This window comes from Anas platyrhynchos, chromosome 2 (assembly GCF_047663525.1).
Source record: "Anas platyrhynchos isolate ZD024472 breed Pekin duck chromosome 2, IASCAAS_PekinDuck_T2T, whole genome shotgun sequence".
In the NCBI taxonomy this organism is placed as follows: Eukaryota; Metazoa; Chordata; class Aves; order Anseriformes; family Anatidae; genus Anas; species Anas platyrhynchos.
Window position 1 is genome coordinate 143,876,191 of NC_092588.1, and position 17,479 is coordinate 143,893,669.

A 17,479-nucleotide genomic window follows, 5' to 3' on the forward strand; every position below is an offset into this window, starting at 1 on the left:
TTGGTATTATAAATTTTACTACTGGGAACAATAATCTTGGGATCTAATCATTTAGTTGTGAAAATACTGCTTCTATTGAGTAGTATTGGTAAGCAAGCAATAAAAAGACTCCTTCTTCCATTGGTATATTACAAAAAAGGTGTTGTTACAGTCTGTCCTTATTGAGGATAAATCTGTGCCTCAACTTGCAGCCCATCAATGGTTGTGTGTTAACTGTACAGAAAATCAAGCAAATTGATCTTTACAGTTTGGTCTATGGGTTTTGTTTTCTATTTGCTGTGTGGACTTGCTCACAAATTCAGTCGCAAGTTTGAAGATGTCCTAAAGCACAAATTGTTTCACTGAGGAAAGCAAAGTTGTGGTCACATTTTTAACAGGCTAGTCTCCAAAATGACAACTGTTGAGATCAGATTACAAATGTTCTGTAGCTAAAGACAATGGAGCTGAGAAAAAGCTTTAAGCAGCTGCCAAGATTTAGGCAGAGATGAAACCTTTGTTCTCTCTTTTTACTCCCTGGCCCCCATATCCTCCCTGTTGTGCTACCATGTGCAGCAACACCACTCAGCGCAGCACAAGTTAGGCTTTTAAAGTAAGAGAGCATGAAGTGCTTGAAGGGTTCGAGCTTTGATGTGACAATGCTAGCAGTGGGAGCTTCTGTGACACAGGGTCACCCACTGTGTTGGTTCATGTTAGCTCTTGGCCATTTAGAGCCTGAGCCAGAGGATTTTTGCACTTCTGCCAAAATGTGGGTGAAATCTTTAATATATAAGAAAAAAATGTCAGTAGTTTTGTCAGACACAACTGTATTGATATTTGTGATGCTGATTCATTACGTGTGTGACAAATAATGTAGAGCTTTGTCCACATCGACCACACTGCTTCCAACACATCACTGTCAGATGTCCTCACATCTGGAAATACTGCTATTTATAATTCTTCAGTGTGGTGGCTATTACCCTGCGAGGACCACGAAGCAGCATGCCACAGAAGTACCTACTTGTAGAAGAGCCTCTTTATAATGTACTTCAGAAATTTACTGCTTGCTGTTGCTGAATTTGCAATAAAAGTGCAGGATCTGAATTGACTACTGTGTTTGGAGCTAGTTAAAATACAGTTTCCACACACAGCAGTCTTGCATTGGCAGCAAGAGTGTGTACACTTCAGGCATTATTGTTAACCAGCAGGGCACGACAGAAGTTTTTCTAGATGCTGTATGTCACTGTTCTTAATGTGGTCAAGTTCACCTTTTTAGGATTTTTTTTTTTTGTCTTTAGAAAGGTTGTTTAACTCATTCTAGAGGTTTGCTTATTGAAGCATAGCTATATAAAATAGAAGTTATCAGAGTACATTTAGATTTCTTGTAATCAACAAAAGTTGAAATATTAATATTAATAAAATGGCTACATTAAGTAGTGCTGTTTGATCTCTTCTAGTCAAAATGTTTCTTCACAGTTGTATTCATGTTGAGATATTTCTCTAAAGGTGTTACAATCATTTATATGTGGGCTAAACTGTAGAAAAGCCATAAAATTTATGGAAAAGCTGACAGAGAAACTTAAAATGGGGAAAAAGTAGAATAAGGAATTAACTCAAAGTGATAGAGACTTGGGGGGGGGGGGGGAGTTGCGATTTACATGGAGGTCCAGCATCTGTTTTAATGATTGCTGCATATAGGAGGAAAATCTGTTGGAAGATGTGAGACTTCTTAAATTACTTACATGTACACTAAAATATACTTGGACAACTTAAAGGATTGCTCTATCGTCAGGGGAACAACTGTAGGCTGTGGAATGTCTTAGAAAAGTATCCATTTTATTTTGGAAAAATATTTTGGATTCGGTATATTTTTTTTCTCTGTGTAGAAAACATAACTAACTTTAAAGTCTTAGTATCAAAACAGTGGGACTTACTGGAATGAAGATTCCTGTTTTATAGCTGGCCATTTTAACGATGTCCCTGATTAATGGGATTACCAGCTGCACCACAGTAGCACTGAAGCAGTGAATGACATTTGAAATGCACTTAATTCTTATGGCGAGCTTGTATTGCAGCTCAGTACTGGTGTTAAAGGCCAGGACGGAGCAGTCAATTCCAAATTACTCAGAGATGAAGCGTATAGAAATCTTAAAGGAGGTAGGCCTTTAAAAAGTGACCTTTAGGCAAAACATTAGTCTCCTCCTGTGGTAATAGTTTTCTCCATTTCAGATATGGCAGCCACCAAGTGCTTGTACCCAGTGCTAATCACAGCTGAAGCTTTAATGGCTAGGCTTCATTTTGGGCCACTCCAACGAGCTGCAGTTGTCCCATGCTGTGCAATGTTCTGTATTAACCTAGAGAAAGGAAGAAGAATTATCATTGTTAAAGCCATGTCTTAATCAGCTTTGGGTAAGCCCAGCTCTGAGGCAGGGGTTATTCGTAGGCTTTGTTTAGAATGGTAAATTCACCTTTGCTAAGCGCCGTGGCTTAGTGCTTCCCTCCAGATGGTTTTTGAGTATCTCAGTTTTAGTAAATGTTCTTTCCTTTTGTCCTGAACGTAGGTGGCTTGTTGGTTGATTAAACTTGCTGCAGAATTGTTCCCATCTTGGCTGACATGGTTCATCATGTTACTGGTGCATGAAAGCAGAGTGATAAAGATTAGCAGCATACAAAATGTGCATCTCCTGACTGGGCTGATTAGTGTTGTGACCTGTTGTGATGTTACTAACATCTTTAATTCTTGCATGGAGTGGCTTTGGTGAACATGCTGTTGTGTTACGAAAACATTTTTGGTCTCTGGCTTTCCAAGAGGGAAAATGCTTCTAGAAGATTAAAAGATTGAGATTTACTTCATCTCAAGACCCTGGGGAAAATGAGTCTGTTTTCCCCGATCTTCACCTCTGGCAGTCCAGTTCTTTTCTAATTCCTTTACTTTGCTTCTGTCCTTCTCATAGGAACCTGTATATGCTTCTACTTACTCTCCTGTTATACCTGCTGTCCATAAATTTCATCCTTTTCTACCTATTAATCAGGTGAGCAAACATCCACACAGTTTAAATGCTCAAAAATATCAAGTAAACACATTCTGACTTTTTTTTTTCCTTTTACATAGGGAATTAATAATCCTCTTAGTTGATTAACCAGCTTAATAAGTGCTGCTTTAAGGAAACCTAACAGGAGTGGGCAAAGAAGCAAGCTGTACACAAGAAAACAAGGAGAGTTCAGTGGAAGGTCTTGATAGATCTATGCAAATCTAATCCTGCTTTATTGCATGGCCTCCCAGCTCAGACCTGTGGTGGCAGTACTACCAGGAATCCACTCAGTTCTCCATTCTCCCCCGCCAAAATACAGCATGTGTCTCATGTCAGGAGCACTCTGGCTAGTAGGGGTAATGGTAATGAATCCAAGGAACAGTTATTCACTGCTAGAAGAGATGGTGATGATTATGGTAGAGACTACTGAAACAAAATACTTTGACTGCTGATATTTACCATTTCCACATTCACTTTCATAGAAGTTTTTGGGGGTGTTCCCAAAAACTCCAATTATTTTTTTTTTAATCAAAAATTAAATTTTGGGCTAGCAAATGAAAATCATTATTGTTACCTTTACTCTGTAAGCTCTGAGTTTAATACAGCTTTATTACTATTAGACTTAAGATAACCTGTTCATTTTATCATGATGGAGTGTAGCAGTTCTATATATCAAGAAGGTAAATGTATCATCTAACTTAATAACATAATATCCCCTCAATAGTCTGTGGAGAGAGAAAGTCCTTCAATAGCTGTTCACCTCATTTATCTTAAATGAGGATCAGTTGACCCCAAAGCAGAGAAGTTATTTGTATTACAAGGCAAATACATACCTCTTTTATATAATTCATAACAGTGGTTTTAAATGGATTCCCACTTTGAAAAATACATTTTTAGTGTCCATTTTTGGTTTGGACTCCTCCAGCTAGGGGCCGACACAGACCTTGACATAGAAAACTGTCAATACTTGTATTTCTTGTGTTTATAAAATAGAAGTAAGAAAGAAAAGAAGCTTAAAAATATAAGGCAGGCTCACAGACCACTGTGAATTGTGTTCTTGTGACCCAATGTGGCACTGCTTAGACTAGAAAATTGTAGGGTACAAAAAGGAGCACTGCCTAGGTGTGGGCCCTTCCTTAGCATGAATTCATGCTGCAGAAACAGGGGAGCACCTGTGCATACTCCCAAGAAATGTGTTGCAGTGCTAGAAGAGACCAGTGTCATCAGCCAGCCCAGGCAAGCAGTGCAAGAAAAGTAATCCCTTTATCTAGCTGTTCTTACATCAGGTTTATAACTGTTCCTCATACTTGAAGTAGTTCTTTTCGAAAAAATACGTGGTCTTTATTCTCAACTGTCTGAACATGGAAAATGCACTGCAATTTTAAGTAATTTTTAATGTAAATTACTCTCACTCTGTAGAACTTAACTCTTAACCCTCTCTTCAGTAAGAACGTGTATAAATCTGAATTAATATGAGGTAGATTGAAAGCAGAAATATTGAAAAAATATTTTAGACCTTTTCTGAAGCTTTACAAAACTATTGGCATCCTGGATAGAAGTGTAGATGCTGGAAATGGGATGAGATCTTTCAAGAAAGATCCCAGTATGGAGACTCACCATCTTCCTCCTCTCCTCAGTATTCTTGTTTATACAGTCCCGACGGATGATACCAGTTCTTAGCTGCCATTGTATGTAATCCCTCTTTCATTTGATTCAGAACTACTGCTCCATGTTTTTCCTCATCTTCTTCTATATTTCTAATTGGCTTTTTTTCTTGCTTGATTCTCTTTTCAGGTGATTGTGCTCTTAAAAACCTGGCTCACCAGCTTGTTCTGAAAACCTTTTTTTTTTAATCTATGTGATTATTCATCTTTATCACCCACCCTTCTCTTGTGTGGTGGTGTCATCCCGAGGTTCTTCTCAGCAGAACCGATTTTTTTTTTCCACATGCATGAAACCATACTGGTCAGGGATGGGATGAAGCACATCACTGCATGGCCAGGCCCTGTTTAGAAGTATTTTTTTTCTGTCAGTTAACTAGTATATAGTCTGCAAGCTGCAAAGATATTTTTATATTGCTCAAAAAAAGCTCCGAATGTCATCTGTGATTAAGTCAAATATATTAAAGAAATCAGAGGTAACTGTGTTAACATATTTAATCATACTTGATCTCATCAAACTTACCATTTTGATTAAACCTGTTTTCCATAATGCCATGTGGAATGGCATTAATTATGCAACTGTGCTTTGATTCTTTATTGATTGTCTTACAGCAGTCTTCCCATGATTGTCTGGAAAGAAACACAACTTATGTGACCTGTACTTACATGCTTCAATTCTTCTGCTGCTAAAGATTGTTCTTATCTTAGCTTTTATCAATACTATGCAATTTCCCATTTTCAAAGCTTTTTTTCTTTTTGGTTTTGCTCTGTTTTGTTTTTTAATTGGTGCTTGTGTTTGGGGCATCTCCTATGCCAGTTATTTCATGTTGCTGGATGCCAATTCTTTGGACCCTTTCAGTATTTAACTTGATTTTAAGATTTTATCATTCGTCTGTAACAAGAGATATCAGTGAAAACATAGATGTATTTTCCATTACACATACAAATGTTTCGTTGTGTATAAGTACTTCTGTGTAGTGGGAAAAGCAGCATCTTCCAAAGCTTTTACTTACTCCTGATAGGCCAAAATAATTCCTTATTTTGATATTTTTTTTTATTGGAGTCTCTAGCATCCTTTATCAAAAGGTCACAGGTATGAATTTGAGATTTTTATTAATTTTATATCTTTCTTCATTTTTTTTCCTATTTGGAAATAAAATTTGCACTTTGAAGACTGGCAAGGCTTATATTTCTCACAATATCTTCCCTCGAGCAGAATGTGTTTTAGCCAGCTCATTCCTCCAGAAATGCTGCCCTTTGGCAATTGTGCAAGCTATTTAAACTACTCCCAATTACCAAGGGTATTTGTTATGAATTTTTTTTACTGACAATTGCCTTGGCTCATACTAGTTCTCTAGCTATAGAAAATTGTTCTTTCTTTTAAGCACAGCATATGCTTTTGTTTTTCACCAGGACTGTTATGATGAGTTATATGGGTTAGGGATTGCTTGCTGTCCATTCAGCTCATCATTTTTGAAGTTCATTTGTTCATTAATAGGGGAAGGTGGGAGTCTTGGTGCATTAGGAAGAGATCTGTTATGAAATTGCTTCAGGTTTTGTGGTATACGCATCCAGGCTGATTTTCAGGAACTTGAGGATGTTTTGCCCAATGGAGCAGCTTTAAATCTTCCATTAAAAAGAAGTTTGTTTATGATGTTAGAAAGCTACTTACTGTCTTCTGTTCTTTGACACTGCTCCAGATTTACTCATGACCTTTCTTAAAATTTATGTGTGCAGCGATTAATGCAGACACATTCCAGATCTGTGCCTTCAGAATTTCCAGTAGCTCTGCACATTCTTCATGTATTCTCTAGAGGGAAAACGTGAAATTAAGCCCCCATCACTTGAGAGAGAAAACAAACAAACAGAACTCACCAACATATAAAATACTACGTCTTCTTGCCTCTTCACTTCTTTTCATATTGTAATCAAAGACAGCATCCTTGCTAAATTAAAAATATTTGGTTTGTGTTTCAAATTTCACTTGTGGTTTCGTTGGGTGTTTGTTAATTTCCTCACCAGAACTCCTGTAATGCGTTGCTATGATTTTTTTTCTGCCAGCTGCTCATCCCAGAGGTGGCTGTGCTTCCAACATTGGAATGAGTGGAGATTGAGGAAAACAAGTAGGGGTTGCTTTCAGTGTTTCCATTTAAAGTATTCAGAGGCTTTTATGGAAGAGAAAGATATACTCTAATAGACTTGCATTTTTTATATTTCTGTTGAACATTTTGGAGCTCTAGGGAAAATTCTCAGTGTTTTATCCAGATTATCATGACTGGCAGTCATAGTGTCTGGCTGCCCAACTACCTTTCCTGATAAATTGGGTGCAAACATTACTGCAGAAGGTTACAGAGGTATATGGAACTAGAGGGAGGAGTGGAGGGCTTGCATGTTCTAGTCCTTGTAATACAAGGGCTTGTACTACTACTACAAGCCACTTTCTTGGCTTGTCTTTACACTTCTGCCCCATGGATGCTGCCCATGGTACACACTGAAAGCCGTAAGAAAGTCTCTATTTCCCTGTGCCCTCTGTAGCCACAACAGTTCTTGTAAAGTTTTATTTACAGGGTTAACCTTGGGCCAATTTCTTCAATGCTGTTAATTTAAGGAAAATAAATAAATAAGAATATGTGAGTTTATATCCCTTCCTTGTATCTTGACACCAAGAAGAGTGTTTACCTCACATGCACAAGCTTTTGGGTTCTTTTTCAGTTCAATTCTTCTGTGGTTGTATGAGCTAGTGCTTTGCTAAAGGTTTACATTTTCATGTGTTTTTTCAAATCTAGCAGTTAATTTGTGAAAAAAAAAAGTCAAATAGCACACAACTTGAAAATCATTCTAGAGCTGACAGCCCCATGCACTAGAATGTTTGATGTCTATGCGGTACAATCCCTGAAACATTGCTACTTTTTTAAGCAAAGTGCATTGAAGCAATGTTTCTTTGGCCTAACCTAACTACAGCTGAGAATGTAAATTCCTTCCTATTTAATGTACCTCCATCAATCCTGTGTGTTAGGAGGGCACTAAGATGCTTAATGCTCCTAGCTGCTTCTAATCGCTCAAGCTGTTGGGTGCTACTCTGTAAAGAAAGCAAGGAAAGCTGAGGGTGACCCATAAAAAAAGGTGAGGGGGGAAATGATCACAGTCATTGGAAAAATATTCAGAAGAGCAAACTGACCTAGGACCTAAAGTGAACAGCCTCTGAAGAGATAAGGCTGCTAATCCTGCCTGGAAAATGAAGTTGCTGTAAGAGCGTGGTTCAGAAATGACAAACTGAGGTTCCACTTAGTTGTTATTCCCTGTGCTACCTGCGAATTTGCACACTTGAAAACATTTGCTGAAAGTCAGGTTAGTGATCTCAGTAGTGTAGCAAGTCACATTTCAAGAGAACGAGGTCTGGAAAACTATGTCACATCCAGAGTAAATGGTTTGTTTTGCTTAGAGGGATGCTATTTGCCTTGGCCAATAGTTTCAATAAAAGGTCAAAGAACATAGACCAAAACCTTATCTTCACAGTCTAATGAGGAAGCAAAACAATGAGGCTTGTAAGGGCCGGGGTTACTAAGCTCTCTCTGTGACTTTCCTTTAGTAGCTTGTTGCTCCTGTTCTCTTGCCTCTACAGCTGGCATTTGAAATGTTCACCCAGTCCTTTGCTATGTTCGGGTCGGTTTACTTATTTTTAAACATCTCTTTCTCTCTTCCCCCTTAAAAATCAGAGGCTAGCAGATAATCAGGAGAGTCAAATGACTATTGAAGAAAGAAAACACCTGATTACAGCTCGAGAAGAAGCCTGGAAATCCAAGGGTAAAGGAGCAGCCAATGACTCCACGCAGTTCACTGTAGCTGGCCGAATGGTTAAAAAAGGTCAGTGATGAAATGATCCCAATATAAACAAGCCGCTGCTTATCTGTCTAGTCAAAATAAAGTCAGGCTAAAGCTAAGCAGAAACAGTATCCATGTTTAGCAAGAGGAGGGCTGTTTATATTCAAACAAATATCACTCCATAAGGCTGTTCTCTCTAGCTTCTTGTGGCTGTTGGTATTGATCCATTTTTTTTCTGCTCTACTGCACTACTATCCAGTCGTTACAGGGATCTGTCTTGGCTGGTGATCATCAATCACTTAAATGTTCATGTGTTTCATTTTTCCTTCAAATACAATCCAGAGGGCACAGTTGGATTATTCTTCCTTATTTATTTCTCATTTGAAAACCCAGGTGCAGTTTTTAGAGAAAAGTTGTGAAATCTAGCCATTGCTGTTGCTGGCACTTGCCCCGCTCCTAGGATCTCTGGGAATATTTAGCAAACATGTGTTATTTTTATGGATGATGTTTTGGACGACAACTTCAGAGTTGTGTTTGGCTCAGGAAATCACTGAACAGATTTCTGCGTAGAACCAGGGAGTAGAAGTGACATGGGAGCAATGCTGACATCTTTGGGATCATGAAATTCAGCCCATCACTGTTTCCAGATGCAATTATTCTCTGGAAGTGGACAGAAATATGTGAAGGTTGTCCATGGCAGAATACAGCTGTTTATGCAGTGGGTCTGGGAAGATGATAGTTTTGGAAGAAGGTACCTAAACTGATCTCTTGTAGCTAGAGAATAATAAAGTTTGCTCTGTGACAAGAAACTGGTTGTTAAACACAACAATGAACCTTGAGTTTTATGACAACCACCCAAGAAACATACTGTGGATTGAAGGCAGTATTACAACAGGGAGTAAATCTAATTGCAGTCTAGAACGCACTCTGTTTGCAGATAAAACAGATGATACTGACAATTACATCTATTAGCAGTGTGCTTTAGCTGCTGCTTACATCGTTTTGCCGCGAGAGATGCTAGTGATCAGTGTTTCAAGACTAACCTGTTTTGGAGGGTCACCAATAAAATGTGATATTTTGCCAAATACGTTGATCTTGTGAAAGGAAGAGAAGATGATAGCATTTGTTCTTAATAGGAAAAGAAAAATATCCTCTGTACCTAACTCTGTACCTAAAGGATCTCTTTAGTTACTGTAATCAGTCTTGTGGAGAAACAAGGTAATCCAGTGACAGTGACATCAATAAAAGTAGCCCGAGTGGGATTTTATGCAGATGTGTGCTATTTCTGTTGCCTAGAAGAAGAAATTATCATGATAGGTTTTTAATTTAAGGGATGATGAGAAAGCAATGCAAAATTAAATCCTTGTTACATACGGGTGCACAGATGCTGTATTTTAATTGCTTCTTACAGCTTAAAATTTTTCAGTCCTACTCAGAAGGTGATTCTTGACTAACATCTGAAGCAGATCTCATTGTGGTCTTGTGGATTAAGTCCTGGGAGAGCTGCTTAAAAGCTGTGTCCTCTCAAATACATCGTGTTGAAGGCTTTACCAATTGACTTAAAGCCTGCTGAATAATTGAGTCTCTTAGGTAACGGGAAAAGTGTGTTTATGGAAAAACTACTTGATTATATTTTAAATCTGTGCTGGTGTTTGGCAATTATGACTTGCTAGGACTTGCAGTAAAGGTGGTGGAAAAATGGTTAGTGTAGTTTCTCTCAGCACAGCATTGGTTTATCTGATCAGAACAATTAATGACTTAAACTTATGTGACTCAGTAATTAGTAAGCTATGGCTAAGTGGAGAACAGCTATTAGAGGAAGGCTTAAATATCATTTTCCTCCCTCACTGAAAACCTAGGCAACAATGGTTAATAGATGTAATCTTCACTACAGTATGCTTTTCCACCTAATCAGAAGCACTAAATCCATAGAGCCCAATTTGTTTTACTAGAGCAACAGATTTGTATCAAAAGAACAAAAACGTCCTTTGATTTTTATCTACTGAGTTGAAAATGAATTGCTTCATGATAGTTACTGAGGAGGGAGAAGAGCACAAATTCAACAATTTTGCTTGATATAGTGAGTATTCTTCCATTTCTGTTTTTCTGCTTCCCTGTAGAAAAATACAGGGAATCCTGTAGGACAACAAAACAAAACAAAACAAAAACACACACACAAAACAGCCATGCTCAAGAATTACTGCTTAATCCAGGGACTGTATTCACAGGTCAAATGCATCCTGCTATGTTTATTTAAAATAGTTTTGGTTAAAGAAGGGTCCAGGCAGGGGAGACAACACTAGGGTCTGGGTAATTTCCCTGCTCTTTTTTTGCACCTTTTTGTACAGAATGGTTGCGTGTTTCTAGCGTGTGGCCTGGGTAGAACTCAAGTCCAAAATGTAAACCAAGTGACACTTGGAAAATAGCTTTGTTCTTGTGAATGGGGCAGTTTCTGAGATTGCTGTTGATTTAAGGAATGGGCAGGGCAGCACACTCCCAACATCACTGATACAACACTTGTGGAGGCAGGGGTAGTATAATGGACTGCAGGAAATGGCAAGGCTCAGCTCTTTCCCCTGTATAGCTTGCTCTCTTACTGTTCAGATGCGGTCTGACGTGAGACTGTTTCTTCTGTTCTCTATTGTTATGCAGGCCTGGCTTCTCCAAGTGCACTAACACCAGTAGCATCCCCTTTCAGTAACAGGCAGAAGTCTACCACTCCAGTGACAAAGCCCTTGGAAGGTAAGGAACAAAAATGGCTGAAATAAGTTTAGACTTTTTTACTTGCCATGACTTAACCAGTTTTGCTTTCTGTTTTGCTTAGAAATTGAAGCCAGGCCTGATATGCAATTGGAATCCGATATGAAGCTCGACAAGCTGGAGTCGTTCTTGGGAAGGCTGAATAACAAAGGTCAGTACAATTACCAAAGAAGGCAATGTATTCACTCAGACTTCACTAAATCACTTGAAGTACTTCTAAGTTAAAATATCTGGTAACAGAAGCTGAATATTGCTTTGTTCAGACAATACTTTCTGATTGTTCAGCTTGTTTTCCTGTTTCAGTCTTTGCTGAATTTTATCAAAAAACAAAAACAAACTATTGCATTACATGTATACAACAGAATAAATCACAAATACAAAAAAGTGCAACTTTCTTTTTTCTCCACATACGATGTACACATTCTTATTGAGAGCAAAATTTCTGAAATCTATACACTCAAGACACTGAACCGCATTGAACATATACCATGAAACAGCTTTAAATGTTTTTTAAACTTACTAAATTGAAGATATGACACTAAGCTGCTCCCAAGCACAATTCATCCACCTTCCTGATTTTTGAAAATTGATTTTCTGTAGCAGCTCATACAGCTTCCTTGAACAATTTGTTGGCCATATATAAAGCTGTCTAGAGTCCTCTAGTTGTTTCCATCTTATATGTTAGTCTTCCATGTTGTATGACAAAAATTCTTTTGTGCATTGTAGTGTCAAATACTGAAAATAAATGCATTCACATTTGAGTAGCAGAGGCACTAGCATTGTATAATGATTGCACTATACTAATGTCAAGTAGTGACTTTCCACTTGTAGTTTTAGTAGATCTTTCAAGGCAAGGATTTGTTTGGTCAGAGGCACCATGGAATACACAAGACCATAAAATGCATATAACATCCTACCAAAACAACACATTTTTGATAGCGCCTAACTTTGTATTTCGCCATTTTTTCAACCATTTTGTAATAAAGATCTTTGCGTATCAGTAGCACTTACGGTCCCACTTTATCATTTCTTTTCCTACAGACATTTCTACCATGTTTCCCTTGAATTCCATCAATCAAAGAAAACCAAAGCAAAACCACAACAACCCTGTTAACTTCTTCTACAGTTAGAAACTCTAATTCAGTTATTTAATGCATGGGTTCTTTTCCTGCAGTTGCTGGGATGCCAGAGACAGTATTGACAGTTACAGGAAAATCTGTGAAAGAGGTGATGAAGCTGGATGATGATGAAACATTTTCCAAATTTTATCGCCATGTGGATTTCCCTTCCTCCTCAGTGCCTTTGGACCTTGATGAGGACTTTGATGCCATCTTTGATCCCTATGCACCAAAGTAAGATTTACTATTTTCATTGTTTTGAATGCAGCTATAGGGGTGGTGGTCAAAAAGTTCAGCTTTAAGGTATTTTAGTAGATATCTTAGTAGATATGTTAGTACTGGGCATGTCCATTTCTTCTACATATATTTGAAACTACTCTTCAGTCTGGATCAGTGAACTGATTCTGATTTTATTACAAACAGCACACTCCAAATCAAAGCCAATCTCCTGTCATTAGATGCTTCTGACTAGCAACTGAAACTCAACTAATAATTTTAAACACTGTTTTTCAGGTTAATATCTTCTGTAGCAGAGCACAAACGTGCAGTGAGGCCTATGCGCCGAGTTCAGTCTTCAAGAAATCCCCTGAAAATGCTGGCAGCAAGAGAAGATATACTTCATGAGTACACTGAACAAAGACTGAATGTTGCCTTCATGGAATCAAAGAGAATGAAAGTAGAAAAAAGTAAGCTAACAGGATGGTTTGTACAAGCCACTGTCTTGCTAATTTAATTAAAAACAAAACACAGAAAAAAAAAAAAAAAGGAATAAAACATATTCTCCAGGAGACCATAAATTAGTTGAGGTATAAGGTTGAATGTAGGTTGGCCTAGGAGGTCTGAAGAAAAGGGCATGTTTGATTTCCTCAGGGGAAGCTACCTGCAGCCTCCTGTTGTGCATATTTATTTATAGCTGTCACCTTGTGCAGAGGTAGCATTGTTACACTTGCAGGGTGAGGGCAGGAGATCAAGCAAAGCAAATCTAGAAAAATACTATGCTGTGGGGTTAGGGGAAGTCGGGAAGAATAGGTAAATTTTTGTTCAAGTACACTAGCTTCAATTTTGGGTCCTTGTATTCTTTCAAACTGGAACTAGCTTTCTTGACTCCCAAAGGTTAATTTCCATAAAGGATCTGATCTGTGCTCTGTAGCAGGGCTTTGTGTTTTGCTTGTGACATTGCTCTCTCCTGAGAACCAGACTGACAGCATGAGATGATATTGTTAAATTATATCAAAGGTTTGTCAAGCCGCTTTTAACATTTGGAGTGCAACTTTTCTTCATAAAATTTGAGTAAAAGGAGATCATTTCTAAAAGTTGCCTGTATTGTTGAAACACTAATGATATGTCTAATACTTTATTGCCATTTGAGGAGAAGCATTTCCCTGAATTATAAATTCATAAACTGCTTTGTCTTTGGTTGCAAAATAAGCAGAAGCAGCCAAGAATTTAAGGCTTTAAGTTTACAGTAAAACACGACTAATTCTTTGAAATATAAGTGGCTGTTGCATCACACTAGCTGAGACAAATTTGAAGTGAATTTGAGTTCATTAGCTTTGGCGACTCGGGTCTCTTTCATCATTAATCACGTATATGGCATTGAAGATCTGCACAGTACTTCACAAAACATTGGGTAAGTCATGTTTCTTACTGAAGGTAGTATTTCTGCCAAAGATCATAATTCTGACACTGACAGTTTAGTTTTGGATGGTATCTGGAGACTTAGGTACTACTAAACCCACAGATTCTTGAGGGTAGCAGTTAATCTACATTCAACTTGTTTTTTAGTGTTGCTATTGAGGAGGGGAAACCTGGAAATACGTGAGGAAAATATTTTTTGTAATGCAGCAACCAAAGCTATTTTGAATATAATTTTGTCTTTTTTTTGTGTGTGTGTTTTTTCTCCATTTCTTTTCTTTTTAATGTGCAAGTGTCCACAAACTCAAATTTCTCAGAAGTAGCACTTGCTGGCCTGGCAAGCAAGGAGAACTTCAGCAATGTTAGCCTGCGGAGTGTTAATCTCACAGAGCAAAATTCTAACAACAGTGCTGTGCCATACAAGAAGCTAATGCTGCTGCAAATTAAAGGTATGCTAGAGCTGTTTTTTACTTTCTGCACATTCTGGGCTGATTGAAATACGTGGGAGTTGCCATCACAATTGAATGCTTACTTTGTTCTAGGAGATCTCCAGGTCAAGATTTATGCACAAAAGCTTTTCTCTTTTCACACTAAGAGAAAACTGTGTGACAAATGCAAAACCTTCCCAATAGGTGTATGTTTTCTAAAGAGAAAACAGAATGTTTCAGGAATTACAGCTACCTCCAGTAGAAATTGTTGGACTGTCCAATTTTTCTAGTGTTCAGTGTAATTTGGAGGTGAACTGACAATGTTTTTGCTCCACTTCCTTTTACATGACATAGCAATGTATCTGATTCTGCAAAATAATAGCTAGTTTTTTTGGCAAAGTAAAATCCTTAAAACTTTTTACTGACTTATGAAACCGTCTCATACCTTCCCTGAAGCACATGTAAATGATTTTAGAATTTGGCTGCTCCTCTGCCATTTACAACTGATTTCTTTCCAGAAGGGCATAAAGTTGTTAAAGCAAGAACAGGAAATAATAGAAATATTAGCTGATAGGAGGCAACAAATTTTGCTTCCTGTGAGAAAACCCTTCCTCCACCATAATTCTTCTTTTTTAACAGTCCTTTTCCATATAGTTTGCTAAATGTGCCAGGAGTGTTTGTCTTTCATTCAGAACAATTAGACTTTGGCATTTGATGGCATTATTCATAGGAATATAATTAGCTTTGTTTTATCTTTAGGAAGAAGACATGTTCAAACAAGATTAGTTGAACCAAGGGCCTCATCACTGAACAGTGGAGACTGTTTCCTGTTGTTAACTCCACACCTCTGTTTCTTGTGGGTAGGAGAGTTTGCAAATGTCATAGAAAAAGCAAAGGTAAGTGCTAGTTCTTTTTTTTTTTTTTTACTATTTATTTTCAGAACTATCACAGCATACATCTCTTTGATGTAACTGAGCCTTGGTGCCACTTGTCTCAATAAATTTGTGTGTAACAAAGTCAGGTAGATATGCAGGTTTCCCATAAACATGTTTAAGCCTGTGCACTGAATGAAAGCTGACATAGGAGCATGTAGGTTGCAAAGCTGCAAGAGAAAAGAGGATATCCTCAGGAAATGAATTTGCACACAAACAAAAAAAAAGTCTGAATTGCAGGATGTCCTTTTATTCCCATGTTCGTTAAGATCAAGTCTTGTTTTAAGGCAAATGAAAGAATGAATGTATTTCTGTAACTTTTTTCTCTACTGTCTGTTTATTTAGGGCAACAAATAATAACTATTTCTACTGTTATTTCATGTATATATATTATCTACCTTTGCCTTCTCGTTGAATGCCATATACACAAGTGTTCCAAAGGTTTATGCAATCCTGTTCAGATAACTCTTAATCTCCTAGGCTTCAGAACTTGCAACTTTAATTCAAACAAAGAGGGAACTTGGCTGTAGAGCTTCATATATACAGACTATTGAAGAAGGAATAAATACCCATACCCATGCAGCCAAAGACTTCTGGAAACTCCTTGGTGGCCAGACAAATTACCAGTGTAAGTATTCTTACGGTTACAGTATCTGCTGCTTTATCACAATAAAATAGTTGAGTTGGTTCTCTCTAGAAAAAAGTAATACAAAATTAACATCTGATTATGTTTGACAATCCTTTCCTTAAGCTGCTGGAAGTCCTGAAGAAGATGAAATGTATGAAGCTGCCATAATAGAAACAAATTGCATTTACCGCCTCGTAGAGGATAAACTCATTCCTGAGGACGACTACTGGGGAAAGATGCCAAAATGTACCCTGCTACAACCAAAAGAGGTATCGTGCCACTTACTGCTCCTGTGGTAAGTGCAGGAACATAGAGCTGATAAGATTTTCAGTAACTGCAAATGCTCATGGAGAGGCTTCACTGAAAATTGGTTCTTTTGTGTTTATGGACATGTTGCTGTATAGTGTGTCCTTCAGGTCTCAAGAAATTTTAGCGTGTTATATTTAAAGTGAAATACTATTTTAGGAAGTGTAAATCTTTTTGTCAATGGTGGCTTCTAACACTCAAAAATTATGCAGTACAAAACAGGAAGCATTTCAGAAAAACAAAAAATAAAAAACTGTTTCCCATTTCAAGCATTTTTATTTATATCCTTCGTAGCCTTTCTTTCACTTTTTTCACCGTTTCACTCCTCTAAGAGCAAATTAGAGCAGATACCTGAAATAAAGACATGATGCACTTTACTGAACACATTCAAGGTGCTGCCTGTGTGCTGAGCCAGTCACCCAGGCTGCATGTTCTGTCAGCCTTCCTGTTACGGGATGAAGTACAGGTCTGCACCTCAGAGAAGCTTGCTGTAGCTAGACATCATTCAGTCATGCAGCAGAATCGGTTTTTGAGTTGTCAGAGCTCTCTAGTCTGCTAGTGACTTAGCTATCACCTAATGACACACCTCATAGTATCCCCAGTACTTACTTCAGTAATCATTTTGGTGCACATCAGTCCTGTGCAGGCCTAGGAGTTGGACTCGATGATCCTTGTGGGCCCCTTCCAACTCAGGCTATTCTTAGGTTCTAGTATCTGCAACAACTATCCGTCAAGGTGCAGACCACTGCCATGGCCTTACTTTCATTACAGTGCTAGCAGTTGGTGTTACTGCACAAATGCAGATATTTGGAGGAGTTTGTGTTGGACGCACTGTCAGCTTGCAGCATCAGGAAACTGGAGGAACAGGGCATCAGCTAACCTAACTGTATGTTACTAAATTGTTTTTTTGTTTTGGTTTGGTTTCGGTTTGGTTTGTTTTTTTAGGTGCTGGTGTTTGATTTTGGCAGTGAAGTGTATGTGTGGCATGGAAAGGAAGTTACTTTAGCGCAAAGAAAAGTGGCGTTCCAGCTGGCAAAACACTTGTGGAATGGCACCTTTGACTACTCAAATTGTGACATAAATCCTCTGGACCCAGGAGAATGCAATCCCATCATACCAAGGTACAAAAACTCAAATTTAATCTTTGCAGAAACATAGATTTCTTGCCCTTATTTCACAGT

General features: G+C 38.0%; 1 protein-coding gene across 32 annotated transcripts in view; it reads left to right on the plus strand.

Annotated features, from left to right (window-relative positions):
* The window catches only part of SVIL (supervillin), a 137,793-nt gene that overhangs the window by 106,605 nt on the left and 13,709 nt on the right, over positions 1-17,479 (plus strand). For 18 of the 32 annotated variants that reach the window (XM_038175027.2, XM_072033739.1, XM_072033747.1 and 15 more), the window contains 11 exons: positions 2,931-3,008; positions 8,386-8,533; positions 11,144-11,233; positions 11,316-11,402; positions 12,426-12,603; positions 12,883-13,055; positions 14,298-14,453; positions 15,192-15,328; positions 15,845-15,992; positions 16,116-16,261; positions 17,244-17,419. In XM_038175027.2, coding sequence (XP_038030955.1) covers positions 2,931-3,008; positions 8,386-8,533; positions 11,144-11,233; positions 11,316-11,402; positions 12,426-12,603; positions 12,883-13,055; positions 14,298-14,453; positions 15,192-15,328; positions 15,845-15,992; positions 16,116-16,261; positions 17,244-17,419 — 1,517 coding nt within the window. The remainder of the gene's footprint in view (positions 1-2,930; positions 3,009-8,385; positions 8,534-11,143; positions 11,234-11,315; positions 11,403-12,425; positions 12,604-12,882; positions 13,056-14,297; positions 14,454-15,191; positions 15,329-15,844; positions 15,993-16,115; positions 16,262-17,243; positions 17,420-17,479) is intronic. The other 14 variants (XM_072033741.1, XM_072033742.1, XM_072033749.1 and 11 more) reach the window with 1 other exon arrangement.